Source organism: Empidonax traillii, unplaced genomic scaffold (assembly GCF_003031625.1).
Source record: "Empidonax traillii isolate 1590-97213 ecotype Southwest subspecies unplaced genomic scaffold, ASM303162v1 scaffold1208:size176031, whole genome shotgun sequence".
In the NCBI taxonomy this organism is placed as follows: domain Eukaryota; kingdom Metazoa; phylum Chordata; class Aves; order Passeriformes; family Tyrannidae; genus Empidonax; species Empidonax traillii.
The window spans coordinates 22,163-39,719 of record NW_020956401.1 but is presented as its reverse complement, the minus strand read 5'-3'; the positions used below and the strand labels follow the sequence as shown (position 1 = coordinate 39,719).

The following is a 17,557-nucleotide window of genomic DNA, read 5'->3' as shown; positions in this document are numbered from 1 at the left end:
AGCAGGATCCCCTCCCCCATTCCAGCAGGGAGATGGGGCAGGATGGAGATCTGAGAGTGCCTTGGGACAGGCTGAGCTCTAACACAGCCCTGCTGCCCCTGCCTGTGGCAGCCACGTCACCAGTTGTCACCATGGGCCCCTTCATCCACTCAGTTCCCTCCCACCAAGGAGGGAGACAGACAAGGATCATGTTTGGGCATATTTGAGTTGATAAACTCGACCTCCAAGTAGAGATTTGACTACAAACAAAGGTCAGCTCTTTGGGCTGAATGGTGAAGTGATTTTTCAAGCAGGTCCTTGTGAACACAGGAAAACCAAACTGCAAACATGTGATTAAAGGTACTTACAGAGTCTATGATCCCCTGAAGGGCTTCAAACCCGTCGTTCACTGGGAAGACGTGATCTTTGCTGTCGGCAATCCGAGCCAGCTGACAGAGCAGGGAAGGGAAAGAAAACAGAGATGCAAAGAATGACATAAATTAGCCAGCAGGCAGCAAATTAAGACTTCTCCAGACTCATCCACTTGCAAATAAAAGCCTCAAATGCTCAAGTACTCCGTGTGGATTGCCAGTGTATTACGGTTTATTAAGCAGTGAAAAGTTAATCTCTTTAGCCTGATTGATTTTAGAAAGGATCAGAAAAGGGCTTTTAACTTTGAAGGCAAGACTTCACGTGGCTTTCAGTGGTGCCCAGAGCCTTGAGTGCAAAAGCTGTCTCCCACATGATGGTAAAACACCCCACTCAGTAACTCCCCAGCCAAACCAGGCCATCAGCACAGGCAGCAGAACACTGGGACGCATTTAAACCAGGGAAGTAACCAGAATGATTCAGTATTTTCACATGTAGAGAAAGTTAATAAAAATGTGTTCTGTCAAAGGTTGGACTCGATCTTGGAGGACTTTTGCAACCTTCAAGATGCTGTCTATGATTTTATGAAATGGTAGCCCAGCCGGAGATACAGCCCTGGCTCACCTTGCCTGTCAGGACAGAGGTTTGACTGTTGGTCCCACACTCAAACATTAGAGAGCCAAAAAAAGAAGAAAGCAGGGACCTCTCAGGAGGTATTTTCCAAGTGGAAATTGAAAGGTATCAGGGGAGCACCCAGAAACCTCCATGACGAGGAATAGGGGCCTTCATGAGGTGGTGGCAAGGTGAGGGGAGCCAGGACAACACCTTCAAAGAGCTTCATGCAGGTCCAGTTGCCAATGGCAGACTAAGGGTTAAGGCCCAAATCTCAGCCCAGCTCAGCAGTAATGAGCTCTCCATGCATCTGCTGGAGCAGACTCAAGTTTTACTGCTGCAAGGCCAACGTTTGTTCCAGTAATTCTCTCCCCTGGCAGAGGGAACACCAGCCCAGAAGGCCTCTCTGGAGTTTCCTGTAGCGCTGCAAGCTGGAGGCAGCAGAGCAGCCACACATTCCTCCCTAAACCCCACGGGCTCCACCTTTCCAGCTCCTGTCACTCACAGCTCCCACTTCCCCAGCTGCCAACCTCCTGGTTTGCATCCAGAGAAAGACTCCAGGCAACTTTCCCCTGCCTGCTCCAAGATGGGCAGTAAAGCAGCTCATTCCTTGTTGGCTGAGCTGCACAAGCCTCTGTAAACCAGGATGTTTACAGTTTCCTCAACTCACTCCCCATGGTCATCCTCCTGGTCCATTCTGGGACTTCAGACACAGTCATCTAATTCCAATTAATTTCTTCAGCATTTAAAAGCCTTCAAGTAGCAGCTGTCTGGGCCCTGTTGCTTTAGATCTGGTCTCTTTGCCATTTTTATTCCCTCTCTGCTTTTTCTATGACTTACTCTGGGCTGCACCGGTCTCTGGGTTTGGTTCGAAGGAGGTTGTTCCAAACCAGGCTTGGTTTGACTCCTTTTCTGAAAGATGAAAACCTGGGAAAGCTCTTTCAGCCTCCACTTCGGGGCTGTGCAAGCATTTCACTCATGTCAGAGGAGTGTCAGCTGTTGGTGTGTGAAATACAATTCACGGGCACACCAACATTCATACGACAAATCTAGAAGTCAGACTATCAAATGGGCAAACAGAGTGAAATATTACTGCCACTAAGGAAGGTGTTTGCTTCTTACAGCACACTTTTCCCCCTGGAAGAAAACCTGGACTGGAGTTGAAGAGTTCTATGGCAAGAGTTGTGTATATGGGACAAGATGTCCCCACAGCCCACTCCTCAAGCCACACAATTTGCTCCCCTTCAGGTGTCTTTCCCTCTGCTTTTCTCCACCGTTCCCAAGAGGATCTGGGGGCAGGCAGAGGGACAGCTCTCCACACCTGGAGACTAAGGAAAAGAACCTAAACTCAACACCAGACCCACCACTGCAGGTGGGCAGTGGTTGAACCATCGACAGAAGGAGAGGAAAAGCCCTTGGGAACCTTGAGAAGGGGATTCAGGAGCGTGTGACCCTGTTCAACCTGCACCCCTGCAGAGCCCCTCAGACAGCACCAGGGCCTCCTTTACCTGGGTCTCGTTGAAGTCCTTCACTCCCACACAATACACCGTCGCTCCCAGGTCCCGCGACCGATTAGCCTGGAACGAGGAAAGGCAGGAGGACACGGATGAGATGGGATGGGGTGCTGGTGCCTGAAAGGTCTTAATCATAAATTTAGGCTTTCTCTGTATAAATGGGCAGCTTGTCAATGAAGAGTTTTAAAAGCTTTCCTCCCTGATTCTGTGAATTCGGGTTTTACCTGTTTCTAGAGTAGCTACTGTTTACTAAAGCACATCCCAAGGTATCTGGTAGTTTTTTTTAAACCTAGTTAGTTCACCTCTTGAGTGACTTCAGCTTCCCAAAAGATGTCAGACAGACTAAATCAATTTTCTTTTCATCATTTAGGGCACGTCCCAGTACAACAGTAACCTTAAAATGCGTCGGTGTTTTCTGTTTCAGATGTGTGTGCCTGGACTTATGATATTTACAGGTGAGAGACATTTCATTCCATCTGCTACAAAACTGTGTCACTCCCACTGCTTCCACAGCATCCTGAACTAAAGGGGGGGACATGCACAGGTTTGATTTTTTCAGGCTATTTTATTGAAGTTGCACTTGATGTTCAAAAAGCAAATGCTCTGAATGCATAAGTACAATTTAAGTCATTAGAACAAGAACACCTGACCTGACCAAAACCCCTTCCCAGAACAGATGGCAGCAAGTCAGATTGTATCAGAAGACTGTAGCAATTCCAGTTGTTCAACAGCAAAGTGCTTTAGCAGAAAAGCCTCATTCCAGTTTCACACTGGGAAGCTTCAACCCAAACAACTGCAGCAACTCCCAGTGTAAGAGCCGAGTTCAGGATCTCCTTCCACCAGCTCTTGACTGCTCCTCCCCAAACCAAAACAAACTGAGCACTTCTGACCTTTCAACTTGTTCATTCACCTCTAAAAACAAACTTGCTTTTCTTGTGGGTATTTTATTTCAAAATGGGAGGGAAGGAGGAGAAGAGCGAGGAGGGGAGTTGCAGATCCAGGGCGCTTGTTTGTGCTGTAGCAGTGTTGGTTTTACTCTACAAAACTTTTCCTTTTGTTGTTGTTGGATTTAAAGCTGCACTCTGGACAGACTGGGAGGAAAAAAATCTGCCCATAACAAACTCATGCAAAAACACCATCTTCCAAGTTTAGGTCATCCTAATTTGCTTGAGTGACAAGTGCAAATTGGTTCATCTCTTCAGAGAGGACTGTCCAAAGGGCAGCAAGGTTTTCAACGCTCACCCTCCTGTTTAGCTAACATCTTGCATAGTTCACTGATTTAATGAGGATGTTGAGAATATGTCTGTGGAAATTTTGGATTTGATCATCTGAGGGGTTTTCTGATGTCACAGAAGTTCATGGGAACAACAGCCACCCCTCCTTCTGCAGCCTTTACTCTTTGTGAGAGAAGAAAAGCGAAAGTGAGAAGATTCAGGTATTTCCCAGAGCAATCCAGTCAAATCCTGAAACTTCTCAGCTGTGAACTATCCCTTCCTCCAGTGTTTATTTTTAACTGGAAGTTCAAACCCCTGCCCTTTCCCATGAAGAGTCTCAGCTGCGATGAGTCAGAAGCGTTGCTGCTGTTAATGGTTGTCCTTCATGTCTGAAGAGCACCAAAGTGGAGGTTTTTCACCAGGGAAAAAGCTTTTCCCTTGTCTTTTGCCTTCGAAGCAGCAAGCCCAGGCATCTCCCTGCCTCCCTGATGTGTGAGACACTCACCTCCCTCTCGGAGTAGAAGAACAGGTCTTCGTGGAGCTCTCCGTCTGTCAGTGCGATGATGACACTGGCGGTTCTGTAACCTGAACACACAAACTTCTTTAGGGTTTGCTTGTGATTGTTAAACCACCCTGGAAAACAGCCTGATAGAGGCCTGTTAGCACCCCAGCAACTGCCAAGCTCGTGGCCTTTCCTCCCTCCAGCCAACCGGTTCTCAGAAGACATAAATTTCTTCAGTTTCTCAAGCACCTGCCTTCAATCTCAGTTTTATATCCCACTCTTTTGATGTGCCAATGGTTTAAATTGACAGCCCCTCAATATTTCAGTTATTCAGACCTGCAGCCATCAAAAAAAAAAAATGCAATTTGTTCCTAGTTAGTTCTTGATTTTATTAATGCGACGTACATATATTGTATAAAATAATTGTATTAATTTTATCAATTCAAGAAATCCATGGGTTTTTTTTTTTCAGCTTGTGATGAAAAGCTCAATTGGGATCTAAACAGAGATGGTAGGAGATGGCCTAAAATCTTCAGCATTTCAGCAATATCATTAAACCTTGCAGCCATCCCTTCCAAACAGGCAACTTCTTCAAGTGCTGCAGAGGCTGATACCCACAGTTTCTTAGTGCTATTTAGAAATCCCCAATTTCCAACAGTGATGCAACAAGAAGGTCAAGCAATGAGCAACACGTGGGGTTATTCCCCTTGCAGATAAACCCTCCTTGTAGAGGAGCAAGGACAAACTCAGAGCTGTTCAAACACAGCCCAGCATTCAGGCTGATGTCCCCAGCTGTCCACGGGGTGGGAACCAGTTCCCATGGGATACAATCACCAGCATCACCAACACATCACCAATCCCAAACTGAGCTGTTCCAGCTATTCCATTTTCCTGCAGGGATATTTTACAGGTGAGTCCCAAAGCTGTGTGGATTTAACCACGACTTCCTGAGTAGCCCTGGGAGACCATTAGGCCTGGCTTTTGTACTCAAACATCTGGTTGTCTGTCCTTTGGTTCCTGAAGCAATATTTATATTCACACTTCAAGCTTTGCAGTGCAGAAAGGTTTTACATTAATTACAGGGAAGGACAAACATTTTTGCAATTGTCTGCAATTACTGCTGGTTTTAATAATTGCTTATAAAAAAGTCTTTTATTGAACAGCTTCTCCACATTCTTATGTTTGAGAAGGAAGAAGAAATGGCTGTCTGAGTCCTCAAGCAAAAGGAACAAAGACAGTTTTGGTTAGAGGGGGCACTTCAGCCAGCCTGGCTTCTCACTTTTGGCCTGAAACACTTTCATTCCAGCTCTGGCTCCTTAGAGCTCTCCCAGTTCTTTGCCCCTTTCAGGAACACTACCCTGACCAGCACTGCATTCCTGTAAGAGCAGCAGCCACCCCCACCCTTCCCACATTTCAGATCTGGTAAAGTTATCAGTCAAAAAAAAAGAGAGAAAAAAAAAAAATTGGATGGATCAAGAAAAGCCTCTCACCGTGAACATTCTCGTAGTAAATCTGTTCACTTGCCTGAAATTAAATCAGAAAGTTATTAGTAATAAATCAATAGTAACACTTTGTGGGCAGAAAGAAGGGCAAGATGGCAGTGGGGCCTTGCAGTTCACACATGAGCTCTGCTCTCAGACATCTGAACCCTTCCCAGAACAGGGTTCTTGCCTGTGGCTTTGTGTTACTTCAAGGTCTTATCAAAGCACAACTCAGTGAAACCAGCCCTGAGGCCAACACTAACCTTGTCTCCCCCCATTCTGCTCTCTGAAAATCCCATTCACCTTCCTCCCTGAGAAACATCCCAGGCCCAATAATAAATATTCCCCAGCACCTCCAGATCAGCTACTCCAACTGCAAACAAGCCCGAGGCTCTGTCAGGTCTCCTGAATTCCTGCTGCGTGCTCACATTTCAATGTGAACAATGACAGTTCAGCTTTTTCAACAGGCAAATGTTGAAAGCCCTCCCAAATACATCTGTAGGTCAGAAGTGGAGGCAGTGCAGGAGTTCAGGTTTAGAAAGCTTGTAAAATATATTAAAAAATCTATCCAGAAGGAGGTCAGAGCAGGCAGTAAAGTCTGCACAGCATTATTTGGCCACCAGTGAGAACAGGTTGGAGCCATGGCCTCAGCCCCCACCCCAACTCTAGCAGGGCCATTACAGGCAGGATTGACAGCTTCCCACCCTTCAGGAACACGTGGAATTGTAAATGCCAAAGCCTTCTGCCTCGTCCTAAGCTGCAAAGGCAGCTCCCCCATGAAAGCTGAAGGCAGGGATAAAGATAGCTGGTAGAGTTGGCATCTCCTGTGTCCCACTCCAGCGCTGACCACTCACACCTCGCTGCACCACCAAGTGTCCCATGCGCCCACCAGTGAGTTCTTAGCCAGATTCCCCTGTTCCCATCTCCTGAGGGGCAGCAGACCCAGCTGGAGGCCCCCCAGCCTGCTCTCAGTTACCCTTTCGAATCCCTCGTGCATGTACGTGTCACCACCCGGCAGCACCTTCTGCAGCTCCTCCAGGCCCTGGCGAATCTGCTCCCTGTGAGGAAGGCAGACACTGTCAGAGCCAAGATCCAGTTCCTGGGGGGCTGATACCCAGGTGAAGACATGCATGGCAGAGCCAAATACAGAGAGGAGGGAAAAAGGAGTTAACCCAATGTTAAATAGGTCAAGGCTGGGTAGATACCTCTCCAAGGATGTGGGAAGCAGGGTAGTTGTGCTCCCAGTGTTCCCACAGCCTCCTCAATATCCATACATTTCATACATTCCTTCCTCAATAAATGCTCCCTGGTCAAACTCAGCAGCTGACTCACCTGGCTCACCTTCCTCACTGTGTTTGCTGACTTGACTAAACAAACAGAGTCAAACATTTGGTTTATTTGGACATCACACCTTCAGTTGCTGTTCAAACTGACTTGAAGATTGAAGCCTTTCCCGATGGCTCATTGTGATTCAGGGGATCTGTTTTAATTCCTTTCAGGAATCCCAGGCACAGTGAGATCATGTGCTGTTCCCCTGAGGGGCAGGCACCAAACTCTGGGAGCCAAGCACGGGCCAGAAGTCTTCAACACAAGATAAAACCCCGCAGTGTGTGGGGTGGATCTGAGCAAACTCCACAATCTTCATGGGAAAGGGATGAAGTCACTGCAGGCAGGACCACGTGGACATGCCAGAAGTCGGTTTTGTCCCTGCATTTTTAACTGCTTCAGAAACCCCAGTCCGTGTGATCACCCCCTCTGCAGCTCCCTGGTGAGGCTGATTGCAGCAGGGCAGCAACACTGGCCAGTCAGCACAGCAGTGACTCCCTCAGGGAGAATAAAAAACACTGTCTGCTTTTGCAAGAGGCTGAATTGTCCAACTGCCAAGAACTCATCCTGTACCTGAGATTCCCAAAGCAGTTAGACACGAGTTGGACTCTGCCATAGGTGTCTAGTGGAAGATGTTTCCTCCTCTCAGCTGCCCATTCACACACCAAGCCAAAGCTGAACAGGAAAATGGAGCATTTCCTGTGATCACCATTTTTCAAAGGTGAACACTGACATTTTAAAATACATACCACAGGTCAGTCCAGTCCCAGCAAAGGCACAAAGTTCTTCCAAAAAGGGATGCTCAGCACCCTCAATCTTCACATTCAGAGGCTGATACACCACACAGAGGGGCAGACATGGCAGAGGAGGTTTTCCCACCACTCCACCTTCCCCATTTAGAAAGGCCAGTGGGAACTAAAGGACCAACACCCTGTTTGTCTGTCCCCCACTAAAAACCAGCAGCCCTGCAGTCAGCTGGCTTTCAGACTAATACCATACCAATATCCTGTTCCCAGTCAACATTTCTAGGGCAGCTGGATGAATATGGAATACATTTCCACACGGGAAACACTTCAGTCTCTCAGTTCAGAGCCTTAGCAGATGAGGTGTCTCTGCAGTGGGGTGTGTTCATGGGGTGGGACACAGCAAGGGGCAGGGAATAGGCTCTCCACTGGCACCCAGTTAAATCAGGTTTATTCTCTTTGTCCTGATTGCTGCAGTGAGTGGCAAGGAAGGGCTGCTTAGGCTGGCTGGGGTTAATGGCATTTTCAAGGCTGGAGTGTGTGTGGACTGCTCTGTAGGAAGGCAGCCAGTTTCCTCCCCAGTCCTCCACAGGAGCTGCTCTGGTATGTGATTCCAGACATCCAATATGTAAAACACATGCTGACTTATACAGCCTACACATGTGCTACATATATTTCTGCTCCACGTGGCAATGAAGTGAACAGAGGAAGCGAGAGCGATTTAAGGACCTCGTCCAACTCCCCTTGAAGTCAGAGCAAAATAAAAAAAAAATCCATCCCACAGGTTTTACTGGGATTAACTTGGGGATCTACAAAGGGGTGACAGGAACACGCTTCAGAAACATGGCAATCAAACTGCCACTGCCAAGAAATACAGCCCCTTGCAACCCATCCCAAACACTGCTTGTCTGTAATATCCCTTCAGGTCTCTGAGGAAATCACATTCCCCTCCACCTCCAGAGTGTGGGAGTCACCTCTGCCTTTCAGGCCTGTTTTTATGGGAAGGGAGTTTCACCTATTTGTTTGCAGAAGAAACTCCCAAAGGATGTTTCACGGGCAACAAGCCTCTTGTTCTCCAAAAAAAACCCCGAGTCTCTGTGGAATTCAGCTCCCTCAATGAAACCAGTCTGAGCTAAAACCCCAACAGCTGACAGAAAAGGCATTTAAAAGTTAAATTTAAGAAGCCAACCTCGGCCTTGAGAGCCCTCAATGCATTCTAGGACATGAAAATGGGCAGGTTGTTCAAACAATTAAATTGAGAAGCACAAAGGTCTCACAGCTCCGCTCACGGTGGACTGGGAACTGCTGAGCAAGGAAGGTGAAGGGACACAAAAAGGTGAACCCTTAAACCTCTTCTTACCTGTCTTCTGTTAACCTCATTAGAATTGTCCCTCTGGTTGAAAAAACAATGAAGGACATCCTCAGCTGAGGGCTGGGGGAGAGAAGAGAAGTCCAATTATTTTTGGTCCAGAGGGTCCTGTGGGTGTAACCCCAAGCACACTCTGCTCTCCCAGTTATAACTCAACAGGGGCACAGACAGGAGGAGGCAGCACAAGGTGTTTTTCCCTGGGCCTTCCCAGTCAAGGGGAATCCCTGTGAAGAGCCCTTGCATCACAGCCTTGGGATTGCTGGAGCAAGAAAGGCTTAAACACATCCTGGAATCCTCATGGAGAGCAGGGAAGGCTCGTTGTGTTGATGCCAACACATTCTGTGTCCTGAGGGACTCACCCTGCACTCTCAAGTCATCCAGAGCCTGGAAGCTCCAGCCACAGGCCCCTCCCTGCGTGTCCCACAGGAGGATTCCTTCCCCACAGGAATAAGATTCGATCCAGGCAGGTGGGAATAAAGGGGACAATCAGCTTATCTCCTCCTATTTCCCCGGAAATCTGGGGAAAAGCAGCCACTGGGATGATCTGAGGAAAGCATTAAAGACCCCCACCCTCCTCCACCACAGCCCCCAGTGGAGAGCAGCTGAGCTGAACTGGGAGCCACTGGTCCCATCCCGGCCCTGCAGCAACTCTCACCTGATGAACTTGCGGGCCAAGTGCTCCACGAAGTGATAGATCTCATTCCAGTGGTGCAGGACACTGCCTGACCTGGGGAGACAATGGTTGCAGGACAGGTTAGTTTGATCGCTGCTATTGCAGCTTTCCCAGCCCCGTGTCCTGTCACACCTTGCTCAGCCAAGCATTTGCCCTCGTTTTGTTTACCACTCGCTGCCCATATTCTTCCTATAAGGGGGAGATTAAACTGTAAATGACATTTCCTACTTGACTTTGAAAAGCAAGAATAATTCCCATTCCATGCAAGTGTTTGAGGCCACCCCTGGCAACAACACATGGCAGTTAGGCTGGACCTTCACACAGCCTGAACCAAATAAACCCTGTGTGAGTGAAGAGCTTCTCTCTGAAGTGTTTTAGATGAATTCCACCCACTCACTTCCAACCCATTACACAGAGCTTTCAGCTCAAGTGTGTTCTGAGAATAACACAAAGCTGGAGGAACAGATTATTGAACTTCTCTTGTGCTTCCACTGTGCCAGAGACTGTGAAAAGCAGAACACCTCAGTCCACGTCTCAACTGTTCTGGTTAATTCTTTCACACCTCAGTTAAAGACAAAACAAACTAATTTTGCTCCTCGAGAGGATAAACTATGGGCTATAATGGGATTGGATTATTCTTCTTTATGTTGTAAGAACCAGGAAAAATTAGGTTAATCAGAATCTTTCAGCACTAAATGCCCCTTCTGGCATAAACACTTCCATGAACACTGGAATATTAATATTGGAAAAAAAAAATTCCTTCCTAGAGCTGGAAAATAAAAGTGTCATCACTTACTTAATTCATTGACTACAATTAGAAATATTTATAGGGGAAATAACCATTCCAGCCTTAACAGAAACCTCATTGATCTGCAGCCTGAGGAAGAAAAGATGAGGGTTTTTCACTTCACAGGAAGAAAAGGCACCTGCCCTGCCCTGTCCTACCTCAGACCTGAGAGAGCAGATGCAGAGCCAGGAATGGGTTCATCAAAGAGGACTAAAATAGCAAAGCTCTTGATAAACTATTTAAACCACAGACAGTGGGAAAATTGGTGTCATAGCAGATGAAGGGTGAGGTACATCAGGAGCTGCTCTCAAACAAGGAACTTCCACTGCATCCAAACTGCAAACTGATAGAGCAGAGAGAGACAAACAAATCCCAACCCCAGGAGCAAACTGCCCTGGGATCTATGGAATAGCTCTGAGACCCTGAATACAACAGACACTCCAGTCCCAGCAATGCCAAATAGCACAAATAATTTCCTAGAGCTGGCTTGGAAAATCAGTATTGTCTTTACTTTGACTTCAAAGCAAGGGTCACATCAGTCCACAGAGGGCATGTGAAGCCAAGGCTTTGTTAACCACAAACACAGTCCTTACCTCAGTGAATTGTATCTTGTCTAGGCCAGGCACCCACCTCTCAAAAAACAACCCTCAGTGAAGTATCACACATCTCCTGAACCATCAGACATCTGAAGCTGGGACCTTTCCACAGGCAGCCCCTCCCCAACCTTCTCCAGCCATCAGGTGAGACAGCTGCCTCCTATGAAGGGAAAACACTGCCAGGTCATGCCCTGGAGGCTTCAAAAGATGAGTTGTTTCCTCCTCTCTGAACAGAAGTTGATCATCCCCATTGCAGCTGGGAAGGGGATGCAGCCACAGAGCATCCAGGTCACCCCAGCAAACCCCTGGCACTTCCCATGGCTCTGGAGTCGTGCATTTTGGGAAAGAGCCTTTGCCAGAGTAAAGCTTCAAACCCAGACCTGAACCCCAGCTCAGGGATGTGCCAGTCAGGAAGGGCACAGCACGTCCTGGTGGAGTCTTTGCCTTTGCAGCTCCTGCTCTGCTGCTCTTGTTACCTGGGCAGGTTTTGCAGGTGAGCAGTGCTTTTTAACTCCTCACAAGTACAGCTTGAGCTGCTGCTGCACCTCCTTCCCTCCACCATCCTCACTCTGCTGCCCCACCAGCAGTCCCATCTTTATGCCCTCTGAAACACAAGTTATGGATATTTTTTCCATGAAACCTCATCTGTCAACACATGCAAGGAACAACCCGAACCTCAGGAGCAGCATAATGTTAAACACCCACTTGAAGAAATCTTCTTCCCACTGCAGCAATCATAAACCCAAACCCTCCAAGGGCACCGGACTGGGGCAGCTGGAACAGTCTGCAATCCATTTATTCCTCAGCTCTACCAGAGCAGGTTGTAACAGGGTCCCACAAGGAAGGCTCACACTTCTGCTGACACCCAGCAAAAGACACTTGTCACCTGTAAAGCCTCTCGTGAGGGAGGCCAAGGGCCCTGGGTAGGACAAGTATTTCCAAAGCCAACTGGAAGATAAGAAGTGCCAGATTTAAAATAGTTGTCTCTTCATACTCCCCAAAGAAACAAGATGTCATTTGACATGATTGATGCAATAAACTTGCAGTTTAGGAAAAGGCTCGTGGTGAGGAGGCCAAATTCTCTCCTGGAGGAGAGCCCAATAAATGGAAGTTAAGCCTAAGTAAACCATTCTCTTTAAGAGGAGAATGATACATTCTGTGGTCAGCTGTGCTGGCATTTTGTACATCTAAACTGAACTCAAGTGTTGAGAGAGACTCTCCACAGGGCTCTGTGGTCCCAGCCAGCAGAGCCACGCTCTGGTCAAAGCCCTGCCCTCCAGCAGGTGCTCTCCTCCTGCTCCCTGGGACCAGATGCACCAGAGCCCAAAGCTGCAGCAGCTCAAACCTCTTTGGAGTTTGTCTTTTGTGCACTTTTTAGATTCCTTTTTTCCATCTCTGCCACTGCACCTCCTCAGAATTCCCTCGTGGGTTTGTTCAGTTCCCAAACCAGAAGAATCACAGAAACCAAACACAAACCAAGACCTCACATGAGTTACGTGCTCTGCAGCTGACAGAAGGACAGAAAGACACCTGGCTCAGAGGCTGATGTTGCCCAAAATCTCCTTAAACTTCTTTGGTTTTGGACCAACTCCAAGAACTCTGGTGGCTCTCAGAGGTGGCATCTACCTAAGAAGCTGTGCAGCATCTGCCCACTGAGCTCTTTAAAAACAACACAAGCGGGCCAAAAAGTGTCCTTTGTCTTCCCCAAAAAATCAGGAGGAATTTTGAAAACCCTGCACAGCACAGAGACCTTGGAGAGGTGATGCAATTCTTTGAGGAAACACTGTTATCTTGTGCCACACTTCACACGAGACAGTTCACCAGAGACGCTGCCAAACTCCTGAGCTCACGGGGGCTTTGGAGATCCAGTTCAGAGCAGGACAAGCCTCTAAACCCAGTCACAGTCCAAGAACATTCTTCTCTTCCTGGCTGGCAGGGGATATGCAAAAACCCAACTAATAAACAAGTAACCATGGACTTAATTTACATCAAGCAGTAGATGAAGTGCAGAGTGTGCAGGCACACACTTAATCCTGGCTGGAATTGTTACCTCAGATGCTCCACTGGGTAAAAAAGCACGTCCACAGGTCCTGACTGGCAGGGATTTCACACATGAACTCTGTTCATTCATCTGCCAGCCCTCAGCAGACTTAGGAGTTAATGACATTCCTTCAGGCAACAAGCAAGAAGACACAAGAATGCACAGATTCCTCCACCCTGCCTTGCTGGCTCCCTCAGCCCTCATGGTAACACAGGGAAGAACCATCCTTCCACATCCTTGAGCCCTGCCATCCAGAAATCATGCATCCATTGCTCTGGATTCAGGACTGGGATCCTGGAAAAACAATGAGGGAATCACTGACCGGCTCAGCGAAGATCAGGGATGGTTTTCAATCTGCTGCCCAGAGAGGTTGTGGACTCCCCGTCCCTGGAAGTGTCCAAGGCCAGGCTGGATGAGGCTTGGAGCAACCTGGGCTGGTGGAAGGTGTCCCTGCCCATGGGATGAGCTTTAAGGTCCCTCCCAACCAAACCATTCTGTGATTCCACTCAATTCCACCATTCCCTCCTAAATGGAACATGTTTGTTCCACAAGAGCAGGCACAACGTGCAGCAGCTCTGGGAGGTGCTGTGCTGGCTCTGCTGGAGGGTTCACATTTCCCAGGGGAAGGAGCAGCTCCTGGAGGTTGGGCTCCCTGCCTGGTGTCTGTCTGCCTGTTTCCACCCCCCTATGGCCCCTTCATCTTCCACTCTGAGTGCAAACCTGGACCTGGTGCCACTGAGGTCACAGTAACTACAGCTGCTTGAGCTTCATTCAAAGAAACAACCAGCAGCCTCTCCAGAGCAGCAGTTTCACTGCAATTCAACCCATTAAAAATGGATCCCCTGCCTGGCTGGATAACAAAGGGATCACAGGGATCACCTGCTCCATTTTGCCAGGGATCTCTTGGAGCCAAGCTTTCCCTCACACTCTTACAGTTCCCTCTGGGGGTAAATTCCCCATTATTTGCACAGGAAATAATCCCTGTGACACACAGAGGCGACAGCAAAGGGTTACTGAGAAGAGACTCAGTTGTCATCCCTTCCTCCCTGCCTGCAAGGGAATTAATCTGGGAGCTGCCTCTACACGTCCCAGCTGTGCTTGTGCAGGGTTTCCACACACCAGCACTGGGTACCACGTCAATTAGGGGGTGGACACAGTCACCCTTAATTAGTCACATGGAGGGTATTTTTAGAATAACTGGACAACATCAGCAAAAACAAATGTTTGTTCTTTTAGCTGCATCTCACTGCTTCCTCATTCTTCCTCCTTAATGAAGGGCCTGTGTCTTAGCTCACATCTGGCTGTAAATTCTTTGGCACCAACTGCTGCCCAGCCAATCCCTGAACCCCCTCAGCACCACAGTCACACAAGAGGACAGCCCTTCTTTGTTCAGCTCTCTCAACATAAGCCAGGTCCACCTTCCACAGCACTGGGCTCCTCTTGGCATCACCTGCACTTTGAGGTATGACTTGATCCTGCATGGAACCTAAAGAGCAGATAGCACACAAGTGTGCTCTAAAGAGCAAACAGCTTGAGATTAAACTGAGAAAACAGCCACAGTTTGAGATTTTTGCAATCAAAGGACAAGAGAAATGGATTAATCCAGCTGAAGTTCATGTGAATACAGTTCCTCCAGGTCAGAATTCTGAGTTAGGTGTTGGTGTGTGTGTAACAGGATTTTTGACCTGTGGAGTTTGTTGCATGTCAGGCAGCTGGGGAGAGCTGGCAAACTGTGCTTTCCTCCAGAGCTGGAGCACTGCACCCACAGCAGCGTGACAGCTTCAGTTTTACTTGGCAAGGAGCTGGCCCAACCCAAATTGCCATTCTCAGGGGAGCCTGCATCACTTCTGGAACATGGAATCACGGAATCACAGACTGGTTTGGGTTGGAAGGACCTGAAAGCCCATCCAGTCCCATCCCCTGCCTTGGGCAGGGACACCTTCCACTAGACCCACCTCCAAGCCCCGTCCAACCTGGCCTTGGACACTCCCAGGGATCCAGGAGCAGCCACAGCTTCTCTGGGCAACCTGTGCCAGGGCCTCCCCACCCTCACAGGGAAGGATTTCTTTCTAACATCTAATCTAAACCCGCCCTCTGACAGTTTAATACCATTCCCTCTTGTCCTGTCACTCTCTGCTGCATAAAAAGTCCCTCTCCCTCCTATTTACAAGCCCCCTTAGGCCCTGCAAGGGGCTCTCAGCTCTCCCTGGATCCTTCCTTTCTCCAGGTGAACCCCCCCAGCTGTCCCAGCCTGGCTCCAGAGCAGAGGGGCTCCAGCCCTGGCAGCAGCTCCGTGGGCTCCTCTGGACTGTCTCCAGCAGCTCCAAGTCTTTAGCACAGCTCTGGCAGCCTGAGGTGCAGAGTGACAGCACAAGAGGCCTCTGCTGCTGCCTCAGGAGTGTGAGAGCCCTGGGAGTGATCAGAGGCACGCACAGAGATGAGGGTGTTGGACCCAGTGAGGGTTTTGTTCTGGTATGGGCAGGTTGAGGCTGTGCCCATCAGTCCTGGGGGGCTGAGTCCTCATTTTCTTCCCCCTCCCGGAGCTCTGCTGCAGGTCCTGTGAGCGTGCCACGTGCAGGGAGTTGTGTCTCCAGGCACCTGCAGGAGACCAGGTTTGCCTTCAGGAGCTCACTCAGCAGCCTTGCAGGAGGAGTCTGCTGAGGAGAACCTTGCAGGCAGCTGGTTCATCACTCCAGGAGAGCAGCCTGGGTCATGTGGTCACTCTTGAAGGGGTTTCTTGTGGCCAGCACTGGGATTGAGGGCCAGCTGGGACCAGGGCTGGGTCCAGTGCTGAGCCTGGCACGTGTCCCACCAGCTGCTTCCCACACTGGAGGGCACTGGAGGGACTCAAGGAGTCACTAAATCCACCCAGGCACAGGAGCTCCTGCACCAGTGGCTTCCAGCCTGTGTTTGTTGTTCTTGTGTCACTCCTTTCATCCCAGAAAGGAGGTTGTTTAATATTTTCGTGGCTTCCTTCCACCAGGGAAATTGCATTTCAGGCTTAAGGGTCTAAATCTCTTCTGCTTCAGAGTCCTTTATCACTTTCAGTAGTGTGTAATCATTTCTAGACCTGTTTCAGAGAAAACCAGTGAGTCCTGAATCCTTTCTTATCACTTCATCCTTTGCCTGAAGGCCTCTATAGGCATCACCTCTCCCTGCATTCAGCACTTCAGCAGAGTTCTGGAAAACATTCTCTACATAAGCAGAAGGTAGAAAATCCAGGCTAAATAAGCCTCAGCCCTTTTGGAAATTCAGCTTGGCCTCTGAGAAATGAATTGCCTGTGGGAGGTGGAACCAGAGGATCTTTGAGGACCCTTCCAACTCAAACCATTCCATGAGCCCGTGCAAGTTTTGAAGACAAAGGACGTGGGATAACTGACCTCTCATCAGAGGTTAAACAACCAGGTCCATGGCACAGCTGAAACACCCCAGCACTCCTCCAGATCCCACTGCACACCAAGGGAATTTTTACAGCAGATCTGGTGCATTTCTGCACCAGAAAAATCCAAGCAACAGGAATCCTGCAGCTGTCCAAGCAGGGTTTCTGCTGGATACCCTGATGCACCGAGGACAGCCTGCCTGCTTTAAACCTTGTGCCAAGGCTTGGGGTTCCACTCAAATCCATAATCCCCTGAGAGAGGCTGCAAAGTCACGATTTCAGTAAGGGGACAGCACAGGACTCGAATTAAGTGCCTGCTAAAGTTCCATGAGCTCAGAGGAATAACACAGCACATCCATCAGATTCCACAAAACCGTCAATCCTGCTTCAGCTCCCAAGGAAACGCAGTTTGCAAAAGCTCCCTGCAGTTCAAGTCATGCTCTGGGTTAGTTTGGGGGTTTTTTTCCATACAATAGAGATTATTTCAACTAATAACTGAGCAGGCAGAGCACCAAAATGCATGACCCAGGCAGATCTTTCCAGTGAATAAAAGAAATAAATTTTAAAAAACCGATCCCCTGGAGCATTAGGGACAACTGGCACAGTGAAACAGGCAGTGTCTCTCAACCTTACATTTTACCCAGTATTTTGTAATAAAAGGTTATGTAATTCCAAGTCATTTATACTAAAGGAATGTGGGAGCTACTGCAGAGCACTCCAGAGGATCAGGCAGAAAGCTTCATCTGCGCTTTTGGCAACTTGCAGATACTTTCCTGTCTCTGAAATTGATGGTTAATAATGTCAGTGCCATGGCTCTGGCAGGCAGAATCACCAGTATTTCGTTCAAGCTGACTATTCTTAATCCAGAAAATTAGGGCAATCATTTTAGCTAGGGTTGTTTTTTCTCTTTTTCTCTTTCTTTTCTTTTTTTTTTTTTTTTTTTTTTTTTTTTTTTTTTTTTTTTTTTTTTTT

The 17,557-nt window shown here is 48.3% G+C and overlaps 1 protein-coding gene across 1 annotated transcript in view; it reads right to left on the bottom strand.

The window, feature by feature from the left end:
- The window catches only part of ANTXR1 (ANTXR cell adhesion molecule 1), a 68,880-nt gene extending 57,122 nt beyond the window's left edge, over window positions 1–11,758 (bottom strand). Inside the window, exons 1-8 of the mRNA XM_027905792.1 lie at window positions 11,685–11,758; window positions 9,765–9,887; window positions 9,101–9,172; window positions 6,648–6,729; window positions 5,681–5,714; window positions 4,194–4,273; window positions 2,469–2,537; window positions 348–428 (exon numbers count right to left, since the gene is read on the bottom strand). Coding sequence (XP_027761593.1) covers window positions 348–428; window positions 2,469–2,537; window positions 4,194–4,273; window positions 5,681–5,714; window positions 6,648–6,729; window positions 9,101–9,172; window positions 9,765–9,887; window positions 11,685–11,758 — 615 coding nt within the window. The remainder of the gene's footprint in view (window positions 1–347; window positions 429–2,468; window positions 2,538–4,193; window positions 4,274–5,680; window positions 5,715–6,647; window positions 6,730–9,100; window positions 9,173–9,764; window positions 9,888–11,684) is intronic.
- Between the last annotated feature and the right edge of the window lie 5,799 nt (window positions 11,759–17,557).